A 26,496-nucleotide genomic window follows, 5' to 3' on the forward strand; every position below is an offset into this window, starting at 1 on the left:
AGGGAGAATTTAGCATGACCAATGCATCCACCAGCACGTCTTTCAGCCTGTGGGAGGAAACCTGAGCACTGGAGGAAACCCATGCAGACATGGGGAGAACATGCAGACTCCGCACAGGCAGTGACCCAAGCCAGAAATCAAACCTGGGTCCCTGGCACTGAAGCAGCAGTGCTAACCACTGTGCCACCCCTAGCATTTTCTGTTTTTGTTATTGCTAGACAGATTATCTGACCAATATCCCAAGTTGCTCATGGGGTTGAGCTGTGTAGAGTTTGGCTGTCATGGCTGGTACATTATAACAATAAGCACATTTCATAAAGTATTTAATTGTCTGAAAAGGGGACACTGAGAGGTAATGACAGGTTCTTTCTTTGTTGCCAAGTTCTGCTGTCCTCTTCCTGACCCCAGTCCGCGCACTGCTGATGGTGGAAGCTTCTTCTTGAATTTCATGGTATAATATAGTCGTTAGCAAGCTCCTGTAATTTTCCATCCCTTCATGTCATTTTTTAAATATATATTTGAAGCTGAAGTTTTAACACTCTACTAGAAATAATTTCCTTTGTTTAAACTTTCGAGTAATATTTATATATAGTGCCTTCAACCTAGTTAAAAAAAAAACAACCAAAGCACAGCCCAGGCAGGGACTTTAGCAAAAAACAAGTGAGGCTAAAACACACAAGCTTTGTTTAAGAGGTAAGTTTTAAGTAGTGATTCGAGAAAGAAAGCAAGCATGAGCGAGAGAGGGGCAGACAGAGAAGGACCTTCCTTCCATTAGGTGATCAGATGTGGGGAGGTTCACTGATGATTGTTCAGCACCACCCTGTGACCCTTCAGATAATGAAGCAGACCAATGTCCAAATGGAGCAAGATTTAGAGGATTTTCACAGTCACTGCAAGAAAGTCATGAACGTAGTCCAGTTGATCACACAAACCAGCCTCCCATTCACTGACTCCATCTACACTTCCTACTGCCTCGGCAAAGCAACCAGCATAATCAAGGACCTCACGCACCCCAGACATTCTCTCTTCCACCTTCTTCTGTCCGGGAAAAAAATATACATAAGTCTGAAGTCACATACCAACCGACTCAAGAACAGCTTCTTCCCTGCTGCTGTCAGGCTTTTGAATGGCCCTACCTTACATTAAGTTGATCTTTCTCTACATCCTAGCTGTGACTGTAACACTACATCCTGCACATTTCTTTCTCTATGAACGGTATGTTTTGTCTGTATAGCAGGCAAGAAACAATACTTTCCACTGTGTGCCAATACATGTGACAATTATAAATCAAATCATTGCGATGTTAATGTAAGCCTATTTGTGACACAAAGTTTAAAACAATAGCCAGGCTGGGGCTGACAAGTAGGAAGTAACATTTGTGCCACACAATAACCACCTTCAACAAGAGAATCTAACAATTGCTCCTTCAGCGGCATTACCGTAGCTGAATATCTCATTGCCTATTGGTTACCACTGGAAAGAACTGGATGAGCCATATAAACACCATGGCTAGAAGAGTCAAAAGCTGGGGATTTTACAGTAAGTAACTCACTTCCTGACTCCCCAAAGCCTGTCCACCATCTACAAGGCAATGGTCAGGAATGTGGTGGAATACTCTCCACTTGCCTGGATGGGTGCAGCTCCAACAACACCCGAGAAACTCGACACCATCCATGACAAAGCAGCCCACTTGAGTGGCATCACATCCACTTTATCCAACACTGATGTGTAGAAATGGCGTTGTTACACTGCAGAAAGGCACCAAGGTTGCTTAGACAGCACCTTCCAAACCCACAACAACTGCCATCTAGAAGGACAAGGGCAACAGACACATGGGAACACCACCACCTGGAAGCTCCCCCACCCCAAGCCGCTCACCATCCTGACTTGGAGAGAGAAAAAAAAAATCACTGTTCCTTCATTGTCACTGGTTAAAATTCTGGAAGGCCCTCCCTAACACCACAGTGGGTGTACCTACACCACAGGGACTGCAGCGTTTCAAGGAGGCAGCTCACCTTCTCAAGGGGCAATTAGGGAGGTGCAATAAATACTGGCCTCACCAGTGACACCAACATCCTGTAAATGAATAAAAAAACAACTGCTGCAGAGGTGTAGGGAGGGAATTCAGAGTATAGGACCTAGAGAAGGTTTTCGATCTTATTTATTATTGTCACATGTATAAACACAGTGAAAAGTATTGTTTCTTGCGCGCTATACAAAGCATACCGTTCACAGAGAAAGAAAGGAGAGAGTGTAGAATGTAGTGTTACAGTCATAGCTACGGTGTAGAAAGATTAACTTAGTGTGAGTTAAGTCCATTCAAAAGTCTGACAGCAGCAGGGAAGAAGCTGTTCTTGAGTTGGTTGGTATGTGGCCTCAGACTTTCGTGTCTTTTTCCCAAAGGAAGAAGGTGAAAGAGAGAATGCACGGGGTGCATGGGGTCCTTGATTATGCTGGCTGGTTTTCCAAGGCCGCGGGAAGTGTAGACAGAGTCAATGGCTGGGAGGCTGGTTTGTGTGATGGATTGAGCTACATTCACGACCTTTTGTAGTTCCTTGCAGTCTTGGGCAGAGCAGGAGCCATACCAAGCTGTGATACAACCAGAAAGAATGCTTCCTATGGTGCATCTGTAAAGGCGGTAGGGGAATTTGGAGATGCACGGGAGGCCAGAGAGTTTGAGAAACTGAAATATCATAGGACTGGGGGAGGTCACAGAGATAGAATGGGGTGGAGCCTTTCGGGATTTGAACACAAGAACAAGAGCTTCAAATAAGTCACTGCTGGACTGCCAGCACATTTAGGTCAGCAAGAAAAATAAAAGAACTCATCACTTTTGTGTTATTAACGTTCCCCTTTTGTCTTCTCCTGAAGGCACTAAGTCATGCCGCAGTTTGATTTCTCACACACTTATCCACCCAAGCCAAATGGCTCTCCTTCAAGTCATGGCCGAGGCAGCAACGCATTAGCAAGCTCTGCAATCCTGCAGCCGAGCCAGTCTCAAAACCACCACACACATTTTCCATTTGTGGCCACTGAACGTCAATCAAGATCAAAAGACAGGGCCCATTGCTAAACCCAGTACTTGAGATCAAATGCAAGCTTCCTAAACTTCCGCTCCTCTCGCACAGAGCCCTTCCCTTCCCCCACCTCCCCACACCACTGACCAAAAATCATAGAATCCCTACAGTGCAGGAGGCAGCCATTCAGCCCATTGAGTCCACACTGACTACAAGCTCTATCCCCATAACCCCATGCATTTATCCAGCTAGACCCCCCACCCCGATACTAAGGGGCAATTTAGCATGGCCAATCCACCTAACCCGCACATCTTTAGAGTGTGAGGGCAAACCCACGCTGACACGGGGAGAACATGCGAATTGCACACAGTCAGCTGGCTCCAACAACAAATTCAAAGAAATATCCTGGCTTTTGAAAGACTTGGCATTTACTCAAAAATGTGGTCTGTGGATCAGGGACCAGAGCAGCAATAATTAACATAGCAGGATAGCCACAACTTGTACTGTCATGACTTTATAGGCTGAAGAGAATATATTAGTGCTTAAATTCCCAGAAAAGCTGCTTAGTTCCTCCCGTCAAAGAACGCCGTATTTCAACAGTAGTTCTCAGTTCCCATTTTCCAAGTTAATAGTGAAGGATTTGCTAAATACTAGCAACTGTGCAAAGCACGTGATTATATTTCTAAAACGGCTCATTTGAAGTCCATGGATGAGAAACTAGCCAGGAAAGAGAAAACAGATTAGCGGTGAACAGCTGTTCCGCCAAAACAGGAGGGGAGTTTTCAGAGGTATGCTACAGTTGTCACAAGAAACGAGGAGGTCATTTTACACGGTTTGTTCTGCCATTCAATACATCGGGACTGAGTTGTTCCCCAACTTTGTAACAGCCACCTTTGATGCAAATTCCTTTAAACTTTCGGTGAACAAAAACCCATCATTCTCAGTTTTAAAATCAAAATCTGATCGAGTAGGACAACAGCTCTTTTTGACATATATTAAAATGACCTGGATTCAGAGGGAATCATTTCCAAATTTTCAGATGGGGCACAACAGCAATAATGAATAATGGTGGGGGTGGCACAGTGGCTAGCACTGCTGCCTCACAATGTCGGGGACCCGGGTTCGATTCCTGGTCACTGTCTGTATGGAGTCTGCATGTTCTCCTCGTGTCTGCCTGGGTTTCCTCCGGGTGCTCTGATTTCCTCCGAAAGATATGCCGGTTAGATGTATTGGCTGTGCTAAATTCTCCCTCGATGTACCCAAACAGGTGCCTGACTGTGGTGACTAGGGTATTTTCACAATAACTTCATTGCAGTGTTAATATAAGCCTATGTGTGACGCTAGTAAATAAATTGAACTTTTAAAAACAACAGAGTACAGTAACAGACTTCAGCAGAACAGACTGGTGGCCTGGCAGATACAGTGCAAATGTGATTTGAGGAATTTGAAGCAACACATTTTAGTAGGAAGACTGACAGGAGGAAAATTAAATTATATGACATAATTTTAAAAAGGGGCAGAGAGAAGTAACAGTGACCTGGAGGTCTACTCAGAATCTGCAGTGCAGAAGGAGGTCATTCGGCCCATCAAGCCTGCATTGACAACAATCCCACCCAGGCCCTATCCCTGCAACCCCACACATTTACCCTCCTAACTCTCCTGACACTAAGGGGCAATTTACCATGGCGAATCTAACTAACTGACACATCTTTGGAGCATGGAGGAAACCCATGCACACGACGGAGAATGTGCAAGCTCCCACAGACAGTGACCTGTGGCTGGAATTGAACCCAGGTCCCTGACGATGTGAGACAGCAGTGCTAACTACTGTGCCACCTCATTGGGTCCACTGACCCAAATTTTTGAAGGTTGTGCAGGACAAGTTGAGATAGTTGTTTATAAAAAAAGATACAGGGGTTTGGTCCCATGGCTTTATTAACAGACACAAAAGCAAGGAAGTTATGCTAACCACCATAAATTTTTGGTCTGGCCTCAGCTGGAAGTGTTTTCAATTATGGGTATCACACTTAAAAAGCAAAGTTTCTTTACTTGTCACAAGTAAGGCTTACATTAACACTGCAATGCACTTAACCAGCACATCTTTTAGACTGTGGGAGGAAACCGGAGCACCTGGGCGAAACCCAGACACGAGGGAGAACGTGCAGACTCCACGCAGAGTGACCCAAGCCGGGAATCGAACCCGAGTCCCTGGACCATTGCTGGGCCATTTCAGAGGGCAGTTGAGAGTCAACCACATTGCTGTGGTTCTGGAATTATGCCAGTCCAGGTAAGGATGGCAGATTTCCTTCCCAGATTTCCTTTGGGGCATTAGTGAACCAGATGGGTTTTTCCGACAATCGACAATGGTTTTGGTCATCAGTAGATTCTTAATTCCAGATACTTTGTATTGCATTCAAATTCCACCATTTGTCACGGCGGGATTCGAACGCAGGATCCCCGGAACATTAGTTGAGTTTCTGGATTAATAATCTAGCAATAATACCACTAGGCCATAACCTTCTCAACAGATAGCTCTACTAAAAAGAGAAGGCACAGGCACAATGGGTCAAAGGCGCTGCATCATACTATGACACTGACTGCTGGAAAACCCAAATCTGGAATTGGCTTTGCAGTAGCACGCACAGGCAAGCAGTGGAGAGGTAATAAACCCTGCTGACTGCAATCAATTGTGCACATCAGCAATTATCCAGAAAAGACAAAAGGAATCACTTCAGAATGCCAGTAAGTCTACAACAGCTCCCAAAAATGGGAATGACAAATGCTGACACCAAGCGTCTAAGATGAGACTTCTTTCATTTCTTGGCTTTGACGTAGGGAATAATTTTCAAATACTTTCTTCCCCCAGGTAGATCTCAGAAAACAAGAGGGTTGCATCAGTCAAGAGAATGAGCTTTATTTGCAGAGCATCTTGTCCTTGGAACTTCCCAAACAGCCTGATCAAAATTATTTTTCAATTGAATTCACTATTGTCACCTGGGTAAGTTTTACAGTCAATCTGAGCAATGCAAGACCCTGGAAAACAACACATTGGATAAAGGGGGGCAATACAGAGGCCTAGGGAGAGAGAAGGATAATGGTGTTAGCTGGTGATACTCTGGGAAAGAGCCACGACTGACATGCATGGCCTTGTTATGTTGGAATTGCCACAAGCAGTCACTTACAGCATCAGATAGGACCTCGCTCTTTGTGGGCAGGATGTGAGCAATCCGAACATGCGGTACCAGGTCAGAAATGATCTCACGGAGTTGTGCAGAGTCCAAGTCCCGTTTCTTCACCCCACGTTTGTTGACGCTGTGCGCCGTCCCGTTCAGCAAGTTAGGCTCTGAGTTACAGGAAAGGAAAACACAAGCTTTGGTTACAGAACAATTTTCAACGCTCCTTCGTTTCAAGTCTTTCTGCATCAAGTGCCTTGGCCAGCCCAAGAGGGCAAGTGCAGCCCTGCTCTCAGCTGCAGTTACAGCATGGTAGCCCATTCTAGGATTTCTCCTTCCCTTTGACATGTCTGCTAACATGTGGCATTTTCTAAATTTTCTAAAATCTCTGCCTTCTTCACCTTCTCGGGGTTAGAATCTGTCACCCGCTCGTCTCGTTCATCCAACTTAAGACAACACTTGTTTACCCAAGGATTAAATAAAATTCTCTGCTGATTTGAACAATGGCTGGAACATTCAATACAAAACATCACGATAAAAAAGAGAGAGGAATGACAAGATCCAGGAAACATTTAGTCGAGCATTCAAAGCACCCTAGTGTACAAAACTATAGACCAAGGGTTGGGAAATGGGATTAGAATAGAGTCATAGATACCATTTGGCCCATTAAGTCTGCACCAACGCTCGACACAGCAACTTAGCCAGGCCCTAACCTCGTAATCCATGTATTCACCCTGTTAATTCCCCCTAACTTTGGGACACTGACAAAGGGTCTTATGCAGGCCCTATCCCCGCAACCCCACATATTTCCCATAGCTAATCCACCTAACCTGCATATCTTTGGACGCTAAGGGGCAATACGTCACAGCTAATCCACCTAACCCGCACATCTTTAGACGCTAAGGGGCAATATAACACAGCTAATCCACTTAACCTGCACATCTTTGGATACTAAGGGACAATTTAGCATGGCTAATCCATCTAATCTGCACATCTTTGCAGTGCGGGAGGAAACCAGAGCACCTGGAGGAAAAACACACAGACATGGGGAGAATGTGCAAACTCCACACAATGGAGCACAGATAGGTGCTTGATGCCCAGCACAGACATGATGGGCTGAAGGGCCTGTTTTTGTCCTGTAAAACTCCATGACTCTAATATCAAGAATAAAGAAAGGATAAACTATGAAAGAATAAAGATAAAGAAAGGAAGGACAGACTATGAAGCTAAACTAGCACTAATATAAAAAAGGACAGTAAGAGTTTTTACAAATATATAAAGAGGAGGAGGCTGGCTAGAGTGAATGTTGGACCCTTAGAGGATGAGAGGGGGGATTTAGTGGTGGGAGATGAGAAAATGACTGAGGCCTTAAATAAGTTTTTTGCCTCGGTCTTCACGGAGGAGGACGCTAATAGTTTGCCGGATATTAAAGATAGAAGGATGGTAGGAGTTGAGGGCCTGAATGCAATTACTGTCACTAGAGAGGTAGTGCTTGATAGACTAACGGGACTGATGGTGGACAAATCCCCAGGACCGGATGGAATGCATCCCAGGGTTCTGAAGGAAATGGCAGAGGTGATAGTGGATGCCTTAGTGATTATTTACCAAAATTCGCTGGACTCCGGGGAAGTGCCGGAAGATTGGAAAACGGCTAATGTTACGCTGCTGTTTAATAAAGGTAGCAGACAAAAGGCAGGGAATTATAGGCCGGTTAGTTTAACGTCTGTAGTTGGAAAAATGCTTGAATCCGTCATCAAAGAAGAAATAGCGAGGCACCTGGAAAGGAATGGTTTGATAGAGCAGACGCAGCACGTCAGCACGTCATTAAGGGGAAGTCGTGTTTGACAAATTTATTGGATTTCTATGAGGATGTGACTAGTGCGGTGGACAGAGGGGAACCAGTGGATGTGGTGTTTCTAGATTTTCAAAATGCGTTTGATAAGGTGCCTCACAAAAGGGTGCTTCAGAAGGTTGGGGTGCATGGAGTTGGGGTTAAGGTGTTAGCGTGGATAGAAGATTGGTTGTCTAATAGGAGGCAGAAAGTTGGTATCAATGGGTGCTCTTCTGATTGGCAGTTGGTGACTAGTGGAGTGCCGCAGGCTTCGGTGCTGGGGCCTCAGCTATTTACCATTTATATAGATGATCTGGAGGAGGGGGCTGAGTGTAGGGTGACGAAACTTGCTGATGACAAGAAGATGAGTGGAAAAGCAAATTGCGCGGAGGGTGTGGAAAGTCTGCAGAGGGATCTGGACAGGCTGAGCAAGTGGGCGAGGACCTGGCAGATGGAGTACAATGTTAGCAAGTGTGAGGTTATCCACTTTGGCAGGAATAATAGTAGGAGGGACTACTATTTGAAGGGCGAAAAGCTGCAGCATTCTACGGTGCAGAGGGACCTGGGGGTCTTTGTGCATGAGTCGCAAAAACCCAGTCTGCAGGTGATCAAGAAGGCGAAAGGGATGCTGGCCTTTATAGCGAGGGGGTTAGAATTAAAAGCAGGAAGGTCTTGCTGCAATTGTACAGGGCACTGGTGAGGCCGCAGCTGGAGTACTGTGTGCAGTTTTGGTCGCTGCACTTGCGCAAGGATATTTTGGCCTTGGAGGGAGTGCAGAGGAGGTTCACTAGGCTGATACCGGAGATGAGGGGGTTGGACTATGAAGAGAGACTAAATAGACTGGGTCTGTACTCACTGGAGTTTAGAAGGCTGAGGGGGGATCTCAGAGACGTATAAGATAATGAAAGGGATGGATAGGGTAGAGGTAGAGAGATTCTCCCCACTTAGAAAGGATAGCAGGACTACAGGGCACAGCCTCGAGATAAGGGGGGCAGTTTAGATCAGAGTTGAGGAGGAACTTCTTCACTCAAAGGGTGGTGAATCTCTGGAATTCTCTGCCCGTTGAAGTAGTGGAGGCTACCTCGCTAAATATATTTAAGTCACGGGTAGATAGGTTTTTGACAGACAAGGGAATTAAGGGTTATGGGGAGAGAGTGGGAAAGTGGAACTGATCCACTTCAGATCAGCCATGATCTTATTGAATGGCGGGGCAGGCTCGCAGGGCTAGATGACCTACTCCTGCTCCTATTTCTTATGTTCTTGTTATCAAACGCGTCAAGATGAACAGAATAGGCACATTTATCCGAGGCTAGATAAACACAAGGAATAATGGTGATAATTAATTAGAGGGGGAGCTGGAATGGAGCACGGCCTGAATGAGCTTTTCCTGTTCTATTTATTCTAAGGAGGGAAAAAAAAATTCTAGAATCCAGTGCTTTGAATAATTTGAATAGAGGGAAATACGGTAGGATGAGAGAAGAATTGGCGAATGTGGACTGGGAGAGCGCGTTGGAGGGAGGGTCTGTTAAGGAGCAGTGGAGGATCTTTAAGGAGATCTTTCTTGGTGCTCAACGGAAATTTATTCCGATGGTCAAAAAGGATAGTAGGAGGAGAGGTAATAAGCCGTGGATAACAAAGGAGGTGAAGGAAAGTGTTAAACTAAAAGCGGAGGAATTTAGAGTAGCTAAGAGTAGTGGGCGAGAAGAGGATTGGGAGAGGTTTAAATGTCAACAAAGATTGACAAAGAAGTTGATAAGGAAGGGTAGGAGAAACTATGAAGCTGGGCTAGCGCTTAATATAAAAAAGGATAGCAAGAGTTTTTATAAATATATAAAAAGGAAGAGGCTGGCTAGGGTGAATGTTGGTCCTTTAGAGGATGAGAAAGGGGACCTAGTGGTAGGGGATGGGGATATGGCTAAGGTATTGAATAACTTTTTTGTTTCTGTCTTCACGGAGGAGGACGTGAATAATTTGCCGGGTGTTAGCGATAGAAAGGTGGTAGGACTGGAGGGTCTTAATGACATTACTGTTACTAGAAAGGCGGTGCTCGACAGACTGGAGGGGCTGATTGTGGACAAGTCCCCAGGACCGGATGGAATGCATCCGAGGGTTCTGAAAGAAATGGCGGAGGTGATAGTGGATGCCTTGGTGGTTATTTTCCAAACGTCGCTGGATTCCGGGGAAGTGCCGGATGATTGGAAAACGGCTAATGTTACGCCGTTGTTTAAGAAGGGTGCCAGGCAAAAGGCGGGGAATTATAGGCCAGTTAGTTTAACATCTGTGGTAGGTAAAATGTTAGAATCTGTCATTAAAGAGGAAATTGCGAGGCATCTTGAAGGGAATTGCTTGATAGAGCAGACGCAGCACGGTTTCATTAAAGGGAAGTCGTGTCTGACAAATTTACTGGAGTTCTATGAGGATGTGTCTAGGGCGGTGGATAGAGGAGAGCCGGTGGATGTGGTCTTTCTAGATTTTCAGAAAGCGTTTGACAAAGTGCCTCACAAGAGGTTATTGCAGAAGGTCGAGGGACATGGAGTTGGGGGTAGGGTGTTAGCATGGATAGAGGATTGGTTGTCAAATAGGAGGCAGAGAGTGGGGGTCAACGGGTGCTATTCGGATTGGCGGATGGTGACTAGTGGAGTGCCCCAGGGGTCGGTGCTGGGGCCTCAGCTATTTACCATTTATATAGATGATCTGGAGGAGGGAACCGAGTGTAGAGTGTCGAAATTTGCTGATGACACCAAGATTGGGGGAACGGCAAATTGTGCGGAGGGTGTGGAGAGTCTTCAGAAGGATCTAGATAGGCTGGGCGAATGGGCCAGGAAATGGCAAATGGAATTTAATGTTGGCAAGTGTGAGGTGGTCCACTTTGGTAGGAAAAATGGTAGGAAGGACTATTACTTACGAGGCGAAAAACTGCAGCAGGCGACGGTGCAGAGGGACCTCGGGGTCCTTGTGCATGAGTCGCAAAAACCCAGCTTGCAGGTGCAGCAGGTGGTCAGGAAGGCGAATGGGATGCTGGCCTTCATAGCAAGGGGGATTGAATATAAAAGTAGGGAGGTCTTGCTGCAGCTGTACAGGGCATTGGTGAGGCCGCAGCTGGAGTACTGTGTGCAGTTTTGGGCGCCGCACCTGCGCAAAGATATTTTGGCCTTGGAGGGAGTGCAGAGGAGGTTTACTAGGCTGATACCGGAGTTGAGGGGGTTGAGCTATGAGGAGAGGCTGAATAAATTGGGCTTGTACTCGTTAGAGTTTAGAAGAATGAGAGGAGATCTCATTGAGACGTATAAGATGATGAATGGGATGGATAGGATAGAGGTGGAGAGACTCTTCCTGCTCAAAAAAGACAATAGGACTAGGGGGCACAGCCTCAAGATAAAAGGGGGGCGGTTTAGAACGGAGTTGAGGAGGAACTTCTTCACTCAAAGGGTGGTGAATCTCTGGAATTCTCTGCCCGTTGAAGTGGTGGAGGCTGCCTCGCTAAATATTTTTAAGACGCGGGTTGATGGGTTTTTGATAGGAGAGGGGATTAAGGGTTATGGGGAGAGGGCGGGAAAGTGGAACTGAGCAGCGACAGATCAGCCATGATCTTATTGAATGGCGGGGCAGGCTCGAAGGGCTGGATGGCCTACTTCTGCTCCTATTTCTTATGTTCTTATGTTCAGTGCAATAAGACTAGAATTTGGCAGTTTCAATTATCGTAAACTAGGGATCCTGACGATGCTGTTTTAATGAAATGCTGATCTAGAGGTACCAGGTTTTGTTCAAATTAGACCTCTGACAAATAATTGCACATTTCAGGTCCCAAGCAGACAACAAATAAAAATGGGAGGGGGTCAGGAGAAGGGGGTGTCTCTAGAGTTGTGGCAGTGAAGGTTTTTCGTATCACTATGATATAAAGGTGTGATAAATAATAATAAAAGCAAGACAAAGTATATAAGCAAGCTCAGTGCATGCTGCAGTGTGTTAATTCAGGTGTCAGTGCTGCACAAATAAAAGCAATTATGATCACAGCAAGACAAGTGCCAACATGCATTGAATCTGGCTCCAAACTAGTCGACACATGCAATCATCCAGACTCAGCTATTGCTGCTTTGTAAAAGGAGCCACCCACACCTATTAATTATTACATTACTTCAAACAGCCCTTCGATGCGTTAAAGTAAAACCACCAAACTTCGCATTAGCCTACGTTCAACGTGGGTTTTAACAAAAAAAATTTCACACACAAGTCAATTTATTCTCAAGGTTGTCAATTTGGAAGTGCAATAAATTGACAGGAGAAGAAAAGACATGGAAAAACAGTACAAAACATTGTATAAAGCGGAGAGTTTCCTTGCCCTTCTGAAGATGTGGCTGGCAGGTTTACAAGATTTATGAGTGGCATGGACAGAGTGAACAGTCAGATGCTCTTTCCTAAGGTGGAAAAGTCAAGTACTCGGGAACGTAGGTTTAAGGTGCATGGGGAAAAGTTTAGAGGAGATGCGCAAGGCAAATTTTTGTATAGAGGGTGGTGAATGTCTGGAACACACTGCCCACAACAGCAGGTATGATAGTGGCATTTAAGGGGCATATAGATGAATAGGATGGGCATGGAAGAATATGGACTCTAAGTGCATACGGTTTTAGTTTAGGCAGGCATCATGATCGGCACATGCTTGGAGGGCCGATGGGCCTGTTTATATGCTATACTTTCCTTGGTTCTTACATCCTTAGGCCTGTGGCACCTCACCCCTAAGCGGCTACACTTGGTGTGTGAACAAGAGAATGAGTACCAGCTGGTTACTGAAGCATAGGACCATCTCAGCAAGAGCTTCCACTTAACATAGGCAAACATCTCAAGTCATTTCACATGAATGTCATCAGCTAAAGATTTGACATTAGGCCACATGAGGAGATATCAGGACTGGTGTCTAAAAGCTTGGGTCAGAGAAGTAGGTTTTAAGGAAAGTTTTACACGGAGGGGAGAGTTGGCAAAGGAGAGGAAGGGGAATTCCAGAGATTATAGATGCGACAGCTGATAGATCAACAGATGATGGCATCCAAAGTGTAGACAGTTTCCCATCCACTCCAGAAACACACTCAGGCTTATTTAGTAAGCTTTAAGCTACACTGACCAGGAAATCCTCCCAACTTCAAAATTACCGGTTCTGTTCAGGCAGGAATACTGCAATTGCTCTCAGCCTCACTGGGCAATGGAGAGAGATAATGGAGTGATGGTAATATCAGTGGACTAATAAACCAGGCTAATAAACTAGGGGCATGGGTTCAAATCCCACCACAGCAGCTGCTGAAATTTAAACTCAATTAATAAATTCAAGGGGCTTGAAAGCTAGTCTTGGTAATGCCAGTGTGAAACTACCATCAACTCATTAAAAACCCATCTGGTTTCTTTCAGAAAGAAAATCTTCCATCTTTATCTGGTCTGTTCTACACGTGACTCCAAACTCAAAGCAACGTGGTGGACAGCTCTCAAGGCGGGGGTTCGGATCAAAACCACATTTCTATGGCCAAACTGTACAAGAAGGCCAGTGGTTTAACTCAGTAGGCTGGACAGTAATGTGGAGCTATGCCAAAAGCGTGGATTCAATTCCCATACCAGCTGAGGTTACTCACGAAGACCTCGCCTTCTGAACCTTACCCCTTGCCTGAGGTGTGGTGACTCTCAAAAGGGAAAGCAGCCTATGGTGACTTTGGGCAGCAGTGGCACAGTGGTTAGCACAGCTGCCTCACAGCACCAGAGATTCAGGTTCAATTCTGGCCTTGGGTCACTGTCTGTGCGGAGTCTGCATATTCTCCCCATGTCTGCATGGGTTTTTTCGGGTGCTCCGGTTTCCTCCCACTGTCCGAAAGATGTGCAGGTTAGGTGGATTGGCCATGCTAAATTGCCCCTTAGTGTCACGGGGACTAGTAGGGTAAATACATGGGGTTAAGGGAATAGGGCCTGGGTGGGATTGAGGTCAGTGCAGACGCAACGGGCCGAATGGCCACCTTCGGCAACAAAGGGATTCTATGATAAGGCACTGTAAACTTTCTCAGCAAGTACGGGTATCAAGCCAGTGGCTTCATTCTGTGGCACACAAGCGATTTAGCCAACCCAACTAATCAACTCCAACAATGCAGCAAAATAAAAGTTACATCTCAGGTGGAGGAGGAGTGGGGCTGGACAAGATTTGTGTGTTACCATGCCAAGCACGGAACTTCAAAGCTGATAGTTCTGTTGGGATTGGAGGGGTGGGGTGGGGTGGGGGTGATATGGATCCCATCAACATGTCTATTGCCTGACTGTACAAAAATGCTCTCTCTTATTCTACAGTTAACAGCAATGAGTAGCTCAAAACTGTTAGACGATGAAAAAGCAACAGAAAGCGACTAGGCCCGAGGAGCTGGACTGGCAGGTGCCCCCAGGGCTGCAGGCTAGCAAATCACTCATACACTGGCACATAACTTACCTTCATTCGACAGACGCTTGGCCAGCTGGTGTTCAGCCCATTTAATCACAGCCTTCAGGATATCATGTTCACTTGCCTGCAAGGATTAGGGGGTGGGGAAAGAAAGAGGCACCATGTCAGCATCAGAATCACAGCTTATTTTTACTGTTCCCTTTTGCTACCCTCCTCTGGCAAAGATGCTGTCTCTCTCTCTCTCTGGAGTACAGTTCGACCAACAACAAATATTTACATTGCACCTTTTATTACAAAAATGTTCTGGGGCCTCGTAGGAAAATTATTAGAATAGGACACTGAGTCACATAAGAGGACATATGACCAAAAACTTAAAGGCAAAATACTGCGGAAGCTGGAATCTGAAACAGCAAATGCTGGAAAATCTCAGCAGGTCCAACAGCATCTGTGGAGAGAGAATAGAGCCAACGTTTCGAGTCAGGATGACACTTTGTCACAACTCTCCACACATGCTTTGATGTGGAGATGCAAGCATTGGACTGAGGTGGGCACAGTAAGAAGTCTCAGCTTAAAGTTCAACAGGTTCATTTGGAATCACGAGCTTTTGAAGCACTGCTCCTTCATAATCCTCCACTCACCTGACGAAGGAGCAGCATTCTAAAAGCTTGTGATTCCAAGTAAACCTGTTGACTTTAACCTGGTATTGTGAGACTTCTTATCTGTGTCCACAGATGCTCAGTAAGAATTCTCACAACACCAGGTTGAAGTCCAACAAGTTTATTTGGTAGCACAAGCTTGGAGCGTCACTCCTTCTTTAGGCGAACAAGCCCACCTGAAGATGTTGTGAGACTTCTTACTGTACTTACCCCAGTCCAAAGCCAGCATCTCCACATCATAGCTGCTACAAACGATGTCAGGCCTGCTGAGATTTTCCAGCTTTCTCGGTTTTGACAAAAACCTTGGTTAAAGGAGGAAAGTGAGACACAGAGATTTGGGATTTAGACAGCTAAAGTCACGGCCACCAATCCTGGAACGATTAAGATCAGGGAGGCCCAAGCGAGAAGAGAGCAGATGAAGTATCTCAGCGTGATCGAGCTGGAGGAAGATTACATGGGTTATGAACAAGGATGAGAAGTTTACAATTGAAATGACGCTGCACTGTCAGCCAACTTAGGGTCAGCAAGCGTTTATTTATTTAGTGTCATAAGTCAGTTTACATTAACACTGCAATGAACTTGCTGTGAAAATCCCCTAGTCGCCACACTCTGGCACCTCTTTGGGTACACTGAGGGAGAATTTAGCAATAGCCAATCCACATAACTAGCACTGAGCACTCTAGTTTCCTCCCACAGTCCAAAAGGGCGCAGGTTAGATGCATTGCCCATGCTAAATTGTCCCTTAGTGTCCCGGGATGTGTAGGTTAGTGGGGTTAGCGGGGTAAATATGTGGGGTTACGGGAATAGGGCCTGGGTGGGATTGTTGTCGATACAGACTCGATGGGCCAAATTATCTCCTTCTGCACTGTAGGGTTTCTATATCTTTCAGACTGTGGGAGAAAACCAGAGCACCCGGAGGAAAACCACGCAGACACGGGGAGAAGGTGGAAGCTCCACACAGTGATCCAAGCTGGGAATCGAACCCGAGTCACTAGTGCTGTGAGGCAGCACTGCCAACCACTGTGCCACCGTGTCGCCCATTGGGGATGATAGGGGAATGGGATAGCAGAATTTTGGCTGACCGCAAGGTTTTTTTTAAATAAAAGTAAAGAGGGCAGAATATGGGAGACCAGCCAGGAGTGTTTTGGTTTAGTCAAGTAGCCTAGTCTAGTTTATAGAGGTGCAAAGTTACTAAGGTAGAAATGGGCAGTCTCAGTGAGGGCACGCACACAAGGTTAGAAGCTTGGCTCAGTTGAATGATACCAAGGCTGCAAACAGTCCAGATGTTAGGGATGCCAGTGATGTACCTTTGAATTTTCAGTTGGGGGGGGGGGGGGGGGGCGCGGCAGCAGCTGTGTGTTTGTGTCATACCACACCCGAAGATATGTGCCATTTATACATGTCCCCATATAGCACGTGCCAACTGATCACAAGAACAAACCCAAACTTGTGTTTTGCCCTCACCACCCTGAACGGATGATATCGTGACTGCCTGAAGCTGGAACTGGTTCAGTTTTGCAGTCTGGGATTGCTCCAAAGGATAGTCCGGCTACACATGCTTATGATACAAGGGGTTAACAGTCATAATTTGGCTTAGCTTGAGTTAAACACACACTTAGAGGACAGTGTTTGATTCTGGGCATTAGGAATGGCCTAATTCTGCTCCCATATCTTTTGAACTTGGCAGGATACACTGGCCTTGAAGGGAGTGCAGTGTCAATTTACTAGAATGATCACTGGACTCCAGAGAGTAAATTACAAGGACTCGGTACAAAAACCAAGGTGGCGTTCTCCATTATTTAAGATTAATAGTGAATTGATCAAAGTTTCCAAAACATAAAGGGGAAAAGATCTCTTTAACCAAGCTACTGGTCATTGATTTAATACACCCCATGTGGCCCAATGTCACATTTAACATATAACATATAAGACAATGGCCTAGTGGTATTATCACTAGATTATTAATCCAGAAACTTAGCTAATGTTTTAGGAACCCGGGTTCAAATCCCATCACGGAAGATGGTGGAATTTGAATTCAATAAAAACTATATGGAATTAAGAATCTACTGATGGCCACTGTCGATTGTCAGAAAAATACCATCTGGTTCGCTAATGGCACAATGGTTAGCACTGATGCCTCACAGCACCAGGGATGAGTTTGATTCCCGGCTTAGGCCGCTGTCTGTGCACAGACTGAACGTCCTCCCCATGTCTGCATGGGTTTTCTCCTGGTGTTCCAGTTTCCTCCCACAGTCCGAAAATGCTTAGATGCGTTGGCCATGCTAAATTCTCCCTGAGTGAACCCGAACAGGTGTCAGAGTGTGGCGTCTAGGGGATTTTCACAGTAACTTCATTGAAGTGTTAATGTCAGCCTTACTTGTGACACTAATAAATGAACTTTACAACTTTAATGTCCTTCAAAAAGGAAATCTGCTGTCCTTACCCAGTCTGGCCTACACGTGACTCCAGGGCCACAGCAATGTGTTGACACTCAACTGCCCTTAGGAATGGGCAATAAATGCTGACCAGCCAGTGATGCCCACATCCCACAAGTGAATTAAAAAGAAAATTCACACTGATTATGTCATTCAGATGGGGATACTGTGATTTCCCTTTGCTGGTTATGAAGGAGGATCGTTAAATGAAGAAAATTGTTAAGCCAGCAACTTTCGCAAACATACAGATGTCTGGCGAACATCAGAGAGTTTTATCGCATACTGGAAGCTGCAAATATAAAACATATCCCACAGGCTCCTGGTTCCACATGACTTAACACAAAATATTTGAAGCTGCTCTTTTGACAGTTTAAAATTAAAACATACTCGGCTAATGATATAGTTCCATCAATACAGCGTTTTACAAAGAAAATACACTGCTCTTCCCTCGAAGCGGTTTGCTCTCAAGTACCCCTTTGGAGGCAAACAGCCTTGATTAGAGGAACAGGCTAAAAACACTTCAAAGAGAGTGTTTTAAAGAGGAGAACAGGAGATAGCTTGACAATCTGCTGATCAAAGTGCACAGCTCTTGTGAGTATACAGATTCTTTACAAGCCTAGACAAGTGTTCTTCCAGTAATGCCAGCTCCCACCCCAGAATACTCCAAACCACGCACACAAGAAAAAAGAAAACCCTTGCTTCTAAAGTTTTTTTCTTTCCTGCTGAACATCAAATCTTGACAAATTAAAATAAAAAAGGAAAAGCAACTCCACAGCACTTTAAAGCGACACTACAGCTACCTTAGCATTGATCTCTTAATATTAAAGAACAAAAGACTTGCATTTACACAGCACCATACATAACTCTGGGCATCCCAACACAAGATAAAACTCTGATGCTCACTGGACATGTGTGTGTGTAGAAGTCACTGGGTAATGGTTTTCTTTATTTAGAAGCCCCCTCCATAACATAGGGCAGCATGGTGGCACAATGGTTAGCACTGCTGCCTCACAGCACGAGGGGCCTGGGTTCAATTCCCAGCTTGGGTCACTGACTGTGCAGAGTTTGCACATTTTCCCAGTATCTCCGTGGGTTTCCTCTGGGTGCTCCGGTTTCCTCCCACACTCCAAAGATGTGTGGGTCAGGTGAATTTGCCACGCTAAATTGCTGCTTAGTGTCCCGGGATGTGTAGCTTAGAGGGATTAAAGGACTAAATATGTAGGGTTATGGGGATAGGGCCGAGGTGGGATTGTTGTCAGTGCAGACTCGGTGGGCTGAATGGCCCCCTTCTTCACTGTACAGATTCTATGATAACCAAAGGGAAATTACAGACCAATGCGGTACACTTCTGAAGCTTCATTGTTGTTGTAGCATCAGAAATGTGGCAGCCAATTTGTGCACAGTAAGCTCCCATAATCAGCAATGCCATAATGACAAGATCATGTGTTTTGGGATGCTGACTGAGGGATAAATGTTGACCAGAAGATCAGAATAACTTCCCAGTTCTTCTTTAAAGCAGTGCTGTGGGATTTTTAACATCATGATGCGGAGATGCCGGAGTTGGACTGGGGTAAACACAGTAAGAAGTCTCACAGCACCAGGTTAAAGTCCAACAGGTTTATCTGGTAGCAAAATCCCCTAGCTTTCGGAGCGCCTGCTGCTCCTTCATCAGGAGAGTGGGAGTTCTATTCACAAAGTGGGCATATAAAGACACAAACTCAATTTACAAAATAATAGTTGGAATGTTTGTCTTTACAGGTAATCAAGTCTCAAAGGTACAGACAATGTGAGTGAACAGAGTGTTAGGGGCCAGAGAGCTCTCTTGCCTATAAAGTCTCGCATTCCAACCACTATTTTGTAAATTGAGTTTGTGTCTTTATATGCCCTGTTTGTTAACAGAACTCCCACTCACCTGACAAAGGTGTAGTGCTCCTAAAACTAGTGGATTTTGGTGCCGAATAAACCTGTTGGACTTTAACCTGGTGTTGTGAGACTTCTTGCTATTTTTAACACCCACATGGGGGGCACAGTGGGCCACTGTTTAACATTCCATCTGCAAAACAGCATTTCTGATAGCGCTGCACGCCGTCAGTGCTGTATTGGGGTGCTAGCCTAGATTTCCCTTTGGCTCAAGTCCTAGAATGGGTCCCACATTACACAGTTTTCATAGGCGAGAACACCAGCCACTGAATCACTGATGGCTGAGGGCACATTTCAGGCTACAAAGGCTCCAGGGCCTGACCTAAGCTGATCGCAAAACCAAAGTGGAATTGCCAGACTCAGTACTGTCCCAAGAAGAATGCTGAATAAGTATGCACATCACAGACAACTGAAGAGGTTTACTCTAGTCTTGCAGTCTTTGTTCTTTTACACTGAGGGTGGTGGGTGGAATTAAGGGTTATGGGGAGAAAGCGGGAAAGTGGAACTGATCCACTTCAGATCAGCCATGATCTTATTGAATGGTGGGGCAGGCTCGAAGGGCTAGATGGCCTACTCCTGCTCCTTTTTCTTATGTTCAATATAGAGGCAGATGTTAAACCTCTCAGTGTAAAAGTACTAGAAGAAAGTGATACAAGTTTCAAAAAGATCAGTGATCAATGCTTTCACTCTTGCACTGTCTTGTATCAGGGTGGCATGGTGGCACAGTGGTCAGCACTGCAGCCTCACAGCACCAGGGACCCAGGATCAATTCCCTGCTCGGGTCACTATGTGGATTCTGCATGTTCCCACCATGTCTGCATGGGTTTCCTTTGGATGCTCCAGTTTTCTCCCACAGTCCAAAGATGTGAGAGTTAAGTGGATTGGCTATGCTAGATTGGCCATGCTAAATTGCCCCTTAGTGTTGGGGGGACTACCTAGGGTACTCATGAGGTTATGGGGATAGGGCCTGGGTGGGATTGTGGTCACTGCAGACTTGGACCAAATGGCCTCCTTCTGCACTGTTATCATTCTATGATCTACAAGTTACTTATGCAGATATATTTGCTTAAAAAAAAAATCAGATAAATTATCTAGATTAGGTTAGATCAAATTTGGTTACTATCTAGCATAGCCATTTTGTGGACAATGTCAGTATGATAAGGTCTCTAATAGCAACAACATTGTTAAAATAAGCTAAATTAGTAGCACGGTGGTGCACACTGGCTGGAAAATACAGTATTTGAGACAATATCTGTTAGATACAACATCCAGTTGTACAGGAAACATGAGTCCCTCATTCAGATGTTAACCCCTGACAGAGACACAACGAGAAGTCCAATTGCATGTCTGTCCTTCAACTCTAGCCCTGCTACTGGCACAATTGAAATACAAAATGAAGACTACAAATGACAAGAAGGATGTTGACTTCCCTGCTTGGACATTTGCATTGTGGATCTTCAAAATCAGCCCGTTAATCTAAAAGTTACATCTCTGTTATTGTCAATTGTGACAAGTGCTCACCTTAATAGCAAAAGGACAATAAGCTTCCTTCCTGACCTAGTAACCTAGTTTGCTGCTTTTATTAAAACAAAAACATCAGATTGTTTCACAGTCACTGTATTCTTTAAAAAATAAAACTGCATTCAGATTCTTAATCTGCCATGGGGGTATGTGAAATCATATACACTGTATCTCAACGCAGCAACTTTTCCACTAATCTCACCCTGCAGGGCGAGGGCAGCACAGTGATTAGCACTGCTGCTTCACAGCGCCAGGGACCCAGGTTCAATTCCCAGCTTTGGTCACTGTCTGTGCTGAGTCTGCATGTTCTCCCCATCTTTGTGTGGGTTTCGTCCGGGTGCTCTGGTTTCCTCCCATAGTCCGAAAGACGCGCTGGTTAGCTGCACTGACCCGAACAGGCGCCAAAGTGTGACAACTAGGGAAATTTCACAGTAACTTTATTGTAGTGCTAATGTAAGCTTTACTTGACTAATAAACAAACTTGGGCAAACAGATGCCAATTTATTCACATAGATCCCTTAAACAATGAAAAAGATCACTGGTTAATTTGTTTTACATGTATTCATAGAATCCCTACAGTGCAGAAATGGGCCAAATGGCTTCTTGAGCCTGCATGGACAACAAGCTCCTATTCCATAACCCCAAGTATTTACCCTGCTAATCCCCCGATATTAAGGGGCAATTGAGCACGGCCAATCCAACTAACCCGCACATTTTTGGACTGTGGGAGGAAACGAGACACAGGGAGAATGTTCAAACTCCGCACAGAAAGTCACCCGAGGTCGGAACTGAACCCAGTTCCCTGGTGCTGTGAGGCAGCAGTGCTAACCACTGTGCCACTATGCTGCCCAACCACTGACTGAGATGAAATGTTGAGGAGAAACGAAAGGATGAAAGTCCAAAGGTGTGCAGATTAGGTTGATTGGTCATGCTAAATTAACCCTTAGTGTCCTGGGATGTGATAGATTAGAGGCGTTAGCAGGGTAACTAAGTGAGGATAGGGCCTGGGTGGGATTGTGGTCAGTGCAGACTCGATGGGCCGAATAGCCTCCTTCTGTCTGAAGGGATTCTATGTTTTCCAGGTGAAAACTCTCCTCACTTCCTTAAGAACACTAGAGACAGGGCAAGTGGGCCATTCAGCCCTTTTAAGCCTGCTCCACCATCCAAGATCATGACTGCTCTTCACCTTCAACACAATCTTTCTGTGTTAGCCCCATATCCCCAAGATTCCTTTAGCATCCAAAAATCTGCCAGTCGCAGCTCTATAGGGCAGAGAATTCCAAAGATACACAATCCATTCCTCTTCATCTCAGCTTGAAATGGCCACCCTCTTTTTCTGAGATCATGACCTCTGGATCCAGATTCCCAGGTCCAGTCAATGTCTACCCTGCCAAGTGCCTGAGGAATGGTCAAGAACGTAACCAGGGACCTAGGTTCAATTCCGGCCTTGGATGCTTGTCTGATGCTTGTCTTGATTGTGTTTGCACATTCTCTCCATATTTGGGTGGGTTTCCTCCAGGTGCTCCAGTTTCCTCCCACCGACCAAAGATATGTGGGTTAGTTTGACTGGCCCTTGATTAGTGCTAAATTGCCCCTTAGTGTTGGGGGACTAGCTAAGGTAGATACATGGGGATGCAGGGATTGGATTTGGGAGGGATTGTGGTTGGTGCAGACTGAATGGACCAAATGGCCTCCTTCTGCACTGTAGGATTCTATGGTTCTATGGATGTTTTTCAGTACCACCCACTTTTCTAAAGCCTAAGAATAAATACATTCTATCTACTCAATCTTTTCTCATAGAGCAAATCCCTCACTGCAGGAATCGGCCCAGTGAATCTTCACTGCAGTCCCTCCTTGGGTAAGAAAACCAAAACCATACCCAGCATTCCAGGTATAATCACACCAAGGTCCAACACAAGTGCAGAATGACTGCTTTACCCTTGTATCCTGATCCCTTTGCAGTAAAGGCTAATGTACCATTTACTTTCTGACACGAACAGTGCCATGGGTTTCACATCAACAGGATATGCAAACATAAGGAATGCATGGTAGCACAGTGGGTTAGCACTGCTGCCTCACAATGACAGCAAACCGGTTCAATTCTGGCCTTGGGTGACTGTCTTGTGGAGTCTGCATGTTCTCCCCGTGTCTGTGTGGGTTTCCTCAGGATGCTCCTGCCTCCTCCCACAAGCTGGTTAGGATGACAGGCCATGCTAAATTGCTCCTTAGTCAGGGGGCTATGTGGGGTTACAGGATACTGCCTGGCTGGGTTGTTGTGGGTGCAGGCTCAAATGGGCCAAATAGCCTCATTCTGCGCTGTACGGGTTCTATTCTCTTCTAGATGCTGGTTTATTGTTCCGCTAAAAGGCAACGACTTCAAGTACAACATTCCCCCAGCATCACAAAGTGTGTTAGCTTTCCCTCTGTGTTCAGGTCCTGGAGTAAAGCCATTACTTTCTGGCATAGCCAAGTAGAACCACCAAGTCCAGCAAACGCTTTAGATTTAACAAAACGCTCGAGGCTTAAAAGTTACTTCAGGAGTGAATTAGGGCAATGGGGAAGTGAGGAGCCACTGGCAATGGAAGAACTGCCACTTCATGCAACTCTGGGCCTGCCTTCGACTCAAAGCCCGCGAGGAGCCATCACGGTGACCCAACTGGGACAAGAAGTCTGCCAATCCACAACTTTTGAGTCAGAAGATGCCTTTAACGCCATAATTCCAAGCAGCAATAATCAGTGGCAGACTTCCACTTGGATCCCAGTTTCAAATCCAATGTTACCACTGGGGGCAATTAGCAAATCAACACTGGTGAGCCATGGGAAAAATGGTACTCAAATGTGAAAGCATTTATAAGTCTCCAGTGGGGCTTTGGAGGGAGTGCGGAGCAGCTTTACTGGAATGATACCAGGGATGAAAGACTGTAGCTATGTACGCAGCAATGGTTCCCAACCTTGTGTGTGTCATGGCACACAAGCTATACTATAAAAAAAAATTCAAGTGCACCTCTTATTTTCTCAGCCTTCTTCCCAGACTGAGAATTTCATTTTTTAAACTTCTCCCTGTCCTCTCGCCTGCATTTTTTCAAACCTAGCTGTCTCTCTCCTGGGGTTAAAGTATAAGTACTTAAAGTTTATTTATTAGTGTCACAACTAGGTTTACATTCACAGTACGACGAAGTTACTGTGAAAATCCCTTAGTCGCCACACTCCTGTTCGGGTACACAGAGGGAAAATTTAGCACGGCTGACGCACCCTAACCCGCATGTCTTTCAGACTGTGGGAGGAAAAAAAAAAGAGGAAACCCACGCAGTCATAGGGAGAACGTGCAGGCTCCGCACAGACAGTGACCCAAGCCAGGAACAGAACTCAGGTCCCTGGCACTGTGAGGCAGTGGGGCTAACCACTGTGCCACTTTGGAGTCTTCCCTTTTTGTGCGGGTGCATGGGGCTTTTGTCTTCAGCTCCAAGTCCCATTGGTCAATGCGCATGGGCCTGACCAACGTTAAAAATCTAAACTGTGCAGATGTGGTTCTTTCCTAACCGGCACATGCATGGGAGGCTCCAAGATTTGGCGGGTCTTGGGGAGGCCAAACACAGCTTGAAATTGAAGATTAGTTTTAGTTTAATTACACGAATCTGGATCTGTTTTTGTGGTGCACTTGGGGGCTCTATAGAACACACTGGGTTGTGAACCATTGGCATAGACAAGTTTTATTTATTAGTTAAAAGTAGGCTTACTTGTTGAGGACTCTGGGTCTGTACTTGTTGGAGTTTAGAAGGATGGGGGGGGGGGGGGGAGGATCTTATTGAAACTTACAGGATACTGCGAGGCCTGAATAGAGCGGACGTGGCGAGGATGTTTCCACTAGTAGGAAAAACTAGAACCACAAGGCACAACCTCAGGCTAAAGGGGCACTCCTTTAAAACAGAGATGGAGGAATTTCTCCAGCTAGAAAGTGGTGAATCTGTGGAATTCTTTGCCGCAGAAGGATGTGGAGGCCAGGCCATTGAGTATCTTTGAGACAGAGATAGATAAGTTCTTGATTAATAAGGGGATCAGGGGATATGGGATAACGGCAGGAGAATGGGGATGAGAAAAAAATCAACCATGATTGAATGGCGGAGCAGACTCGATGGGCCAAGTGGCCAAATTCTGCTCCTACATCTTATGGTCTTAATAACACTGCAATGAAGTTACTGTAAAAAATCCCCTAGTCACCACACTCTGGTGCCTGTTTGGGTACACAGAGAGAATTTAGCATAGCACCTAACCTGCACATCTTTCGGACTGTGGGAGGAAATCGCAGCACCCGAAGGAAACACACGCAGACACAAGGAGAATGTGCAGACTTTGCACAAACAGTGACCTGGAGACAAAATTGAACCCGGATCCCTGGTGCTACGAGGCAACAGTACTAACCACTAGGCTGCCCCGTGCTAGAGAAGTTGGGATTGTTCCCCTTAAGGGCAGAGAAAGTTAAGGGGCAATGTGATAGAAAATTCTGAGGGGCTTTCATAGAGGAAATGAGGGGAACCTATTAAACATTGGCAGAGACATCAGTAACAAAAGAACATAAAGTAATCTGGCAAGAGGGAAATTCTCTTTTTAACAGAGCAAGATAGAATGATCTGGAATGCATTACCCAAAAGGGCGGTGGAAGCAGTTTCAATAGCAACTTTCAGAAAGAAGAAATACTTGGCAAGAAAATATCTGCAGGACGGTAAGGAACAAACAGACAGGAGTGGGACTAACTCGATAGCTCTTTCAAAGAGCTGGCACAGGAGGATGGCTGAACAGCCTCCTCTGCAGTCTATGATTTCATGCTTTCAAAATCACAGGAATCTCTTTTATTCATCTTAAATTGCTGAACCAATACAAGCTGACCAGAATAGGTCAGAGTTTCATTGTTATGTTAGATACATGGCACGTAGGGGAGGCAATGGCCTAGTGGTATTATCATTAGATTATTAATCCACAAACTCAGCTAACGTACTGGGGACCCAGGCTTGAATCCCGCAAAGGCAGATGATGGAATTTGAATGCGATATAAAAAAGATCTGGAATTAAGATTCTATTGATGACTATGAAATCATTGTTGATTGTTGGAAAACCCCATCTGGTTCACTAATGCCCTTGAGGAAGGAAAACGGTCATTCTTACCCAGTCTGGCTTATATGTGACTCCAAAACCAGAGGAACGTGGTTGACTCTCAACTGCCCTCGGACAACGAGGGATGGGCAATAAATGCTAGCCAGCCAGCGACGACCATGTCCCACAAATGAATTTTAAAAAAAAAGTGGCACAGTGGTTAGTACTCAGTGGTAGCCTCACATCGCCAAGGACCTGGGTTCAATTCCGGCCTTGGGTGACTGTCTGTGTGGAATTTGCATGTTCTCGCTGTATCTGCATGCGTTTCCCCTCTCACTCCAAAGATGTGCAGATTAGATTGATTGGCCATGCTAAATTGTTCCTTAGTGTGAGGGGGATTAGCAGGGTAAATACATGGGGTTATGGGGATAGGGCCTGGGTGGGATTGTTGA

General features: G+C 45.4%; 1 protein-coding gene across 1 annotated transcript in view; it reads right to left on the reverse strand.

Annotated features, from left to right (window-relative positions):
• Positions 1–26,496, reverse strand: part of LOC145362282 (BTB/POZ domain-containing protein 7-like) — a 104,063-nt gene that overhangs the window by 34,772 nt on the left and 42,795 nt on the right. The window contains exons 5-6 of the mRNA XM_080218368.1: positions 14,473–14,548; positions 6,200–6,360 (exon numbers count right to left, since the gene is read on the reverse strand). Coding sequence (XP_080074494.1) covers positions 6,200–6,360; positions 14,473–14,548 — 237 coding nt within the window. The remainder of the gene's footprint in view (positions 1–6,199; positions 6,361–14,472; positions 14,549–26,496) is intronic.

Source organism: Carcharhinus amblyrhynchos, unplaced genomic scaffold (genome assembly GCF_965287045.1).
Source record: "Carcharhinus amblyrhynchos unplaced genomic scaffold, sCarAmb.v2.hapA scaffold_37, whole genome shotgun sequence".
Classification (NCBI taxonomy): Eukaryota; Metazoa; Chordata; class Chondrichthyes; order Carcharhiniformes; family Carcharhinidae; genus Carcharhinus; species Carcharhinus amblyrhynchos.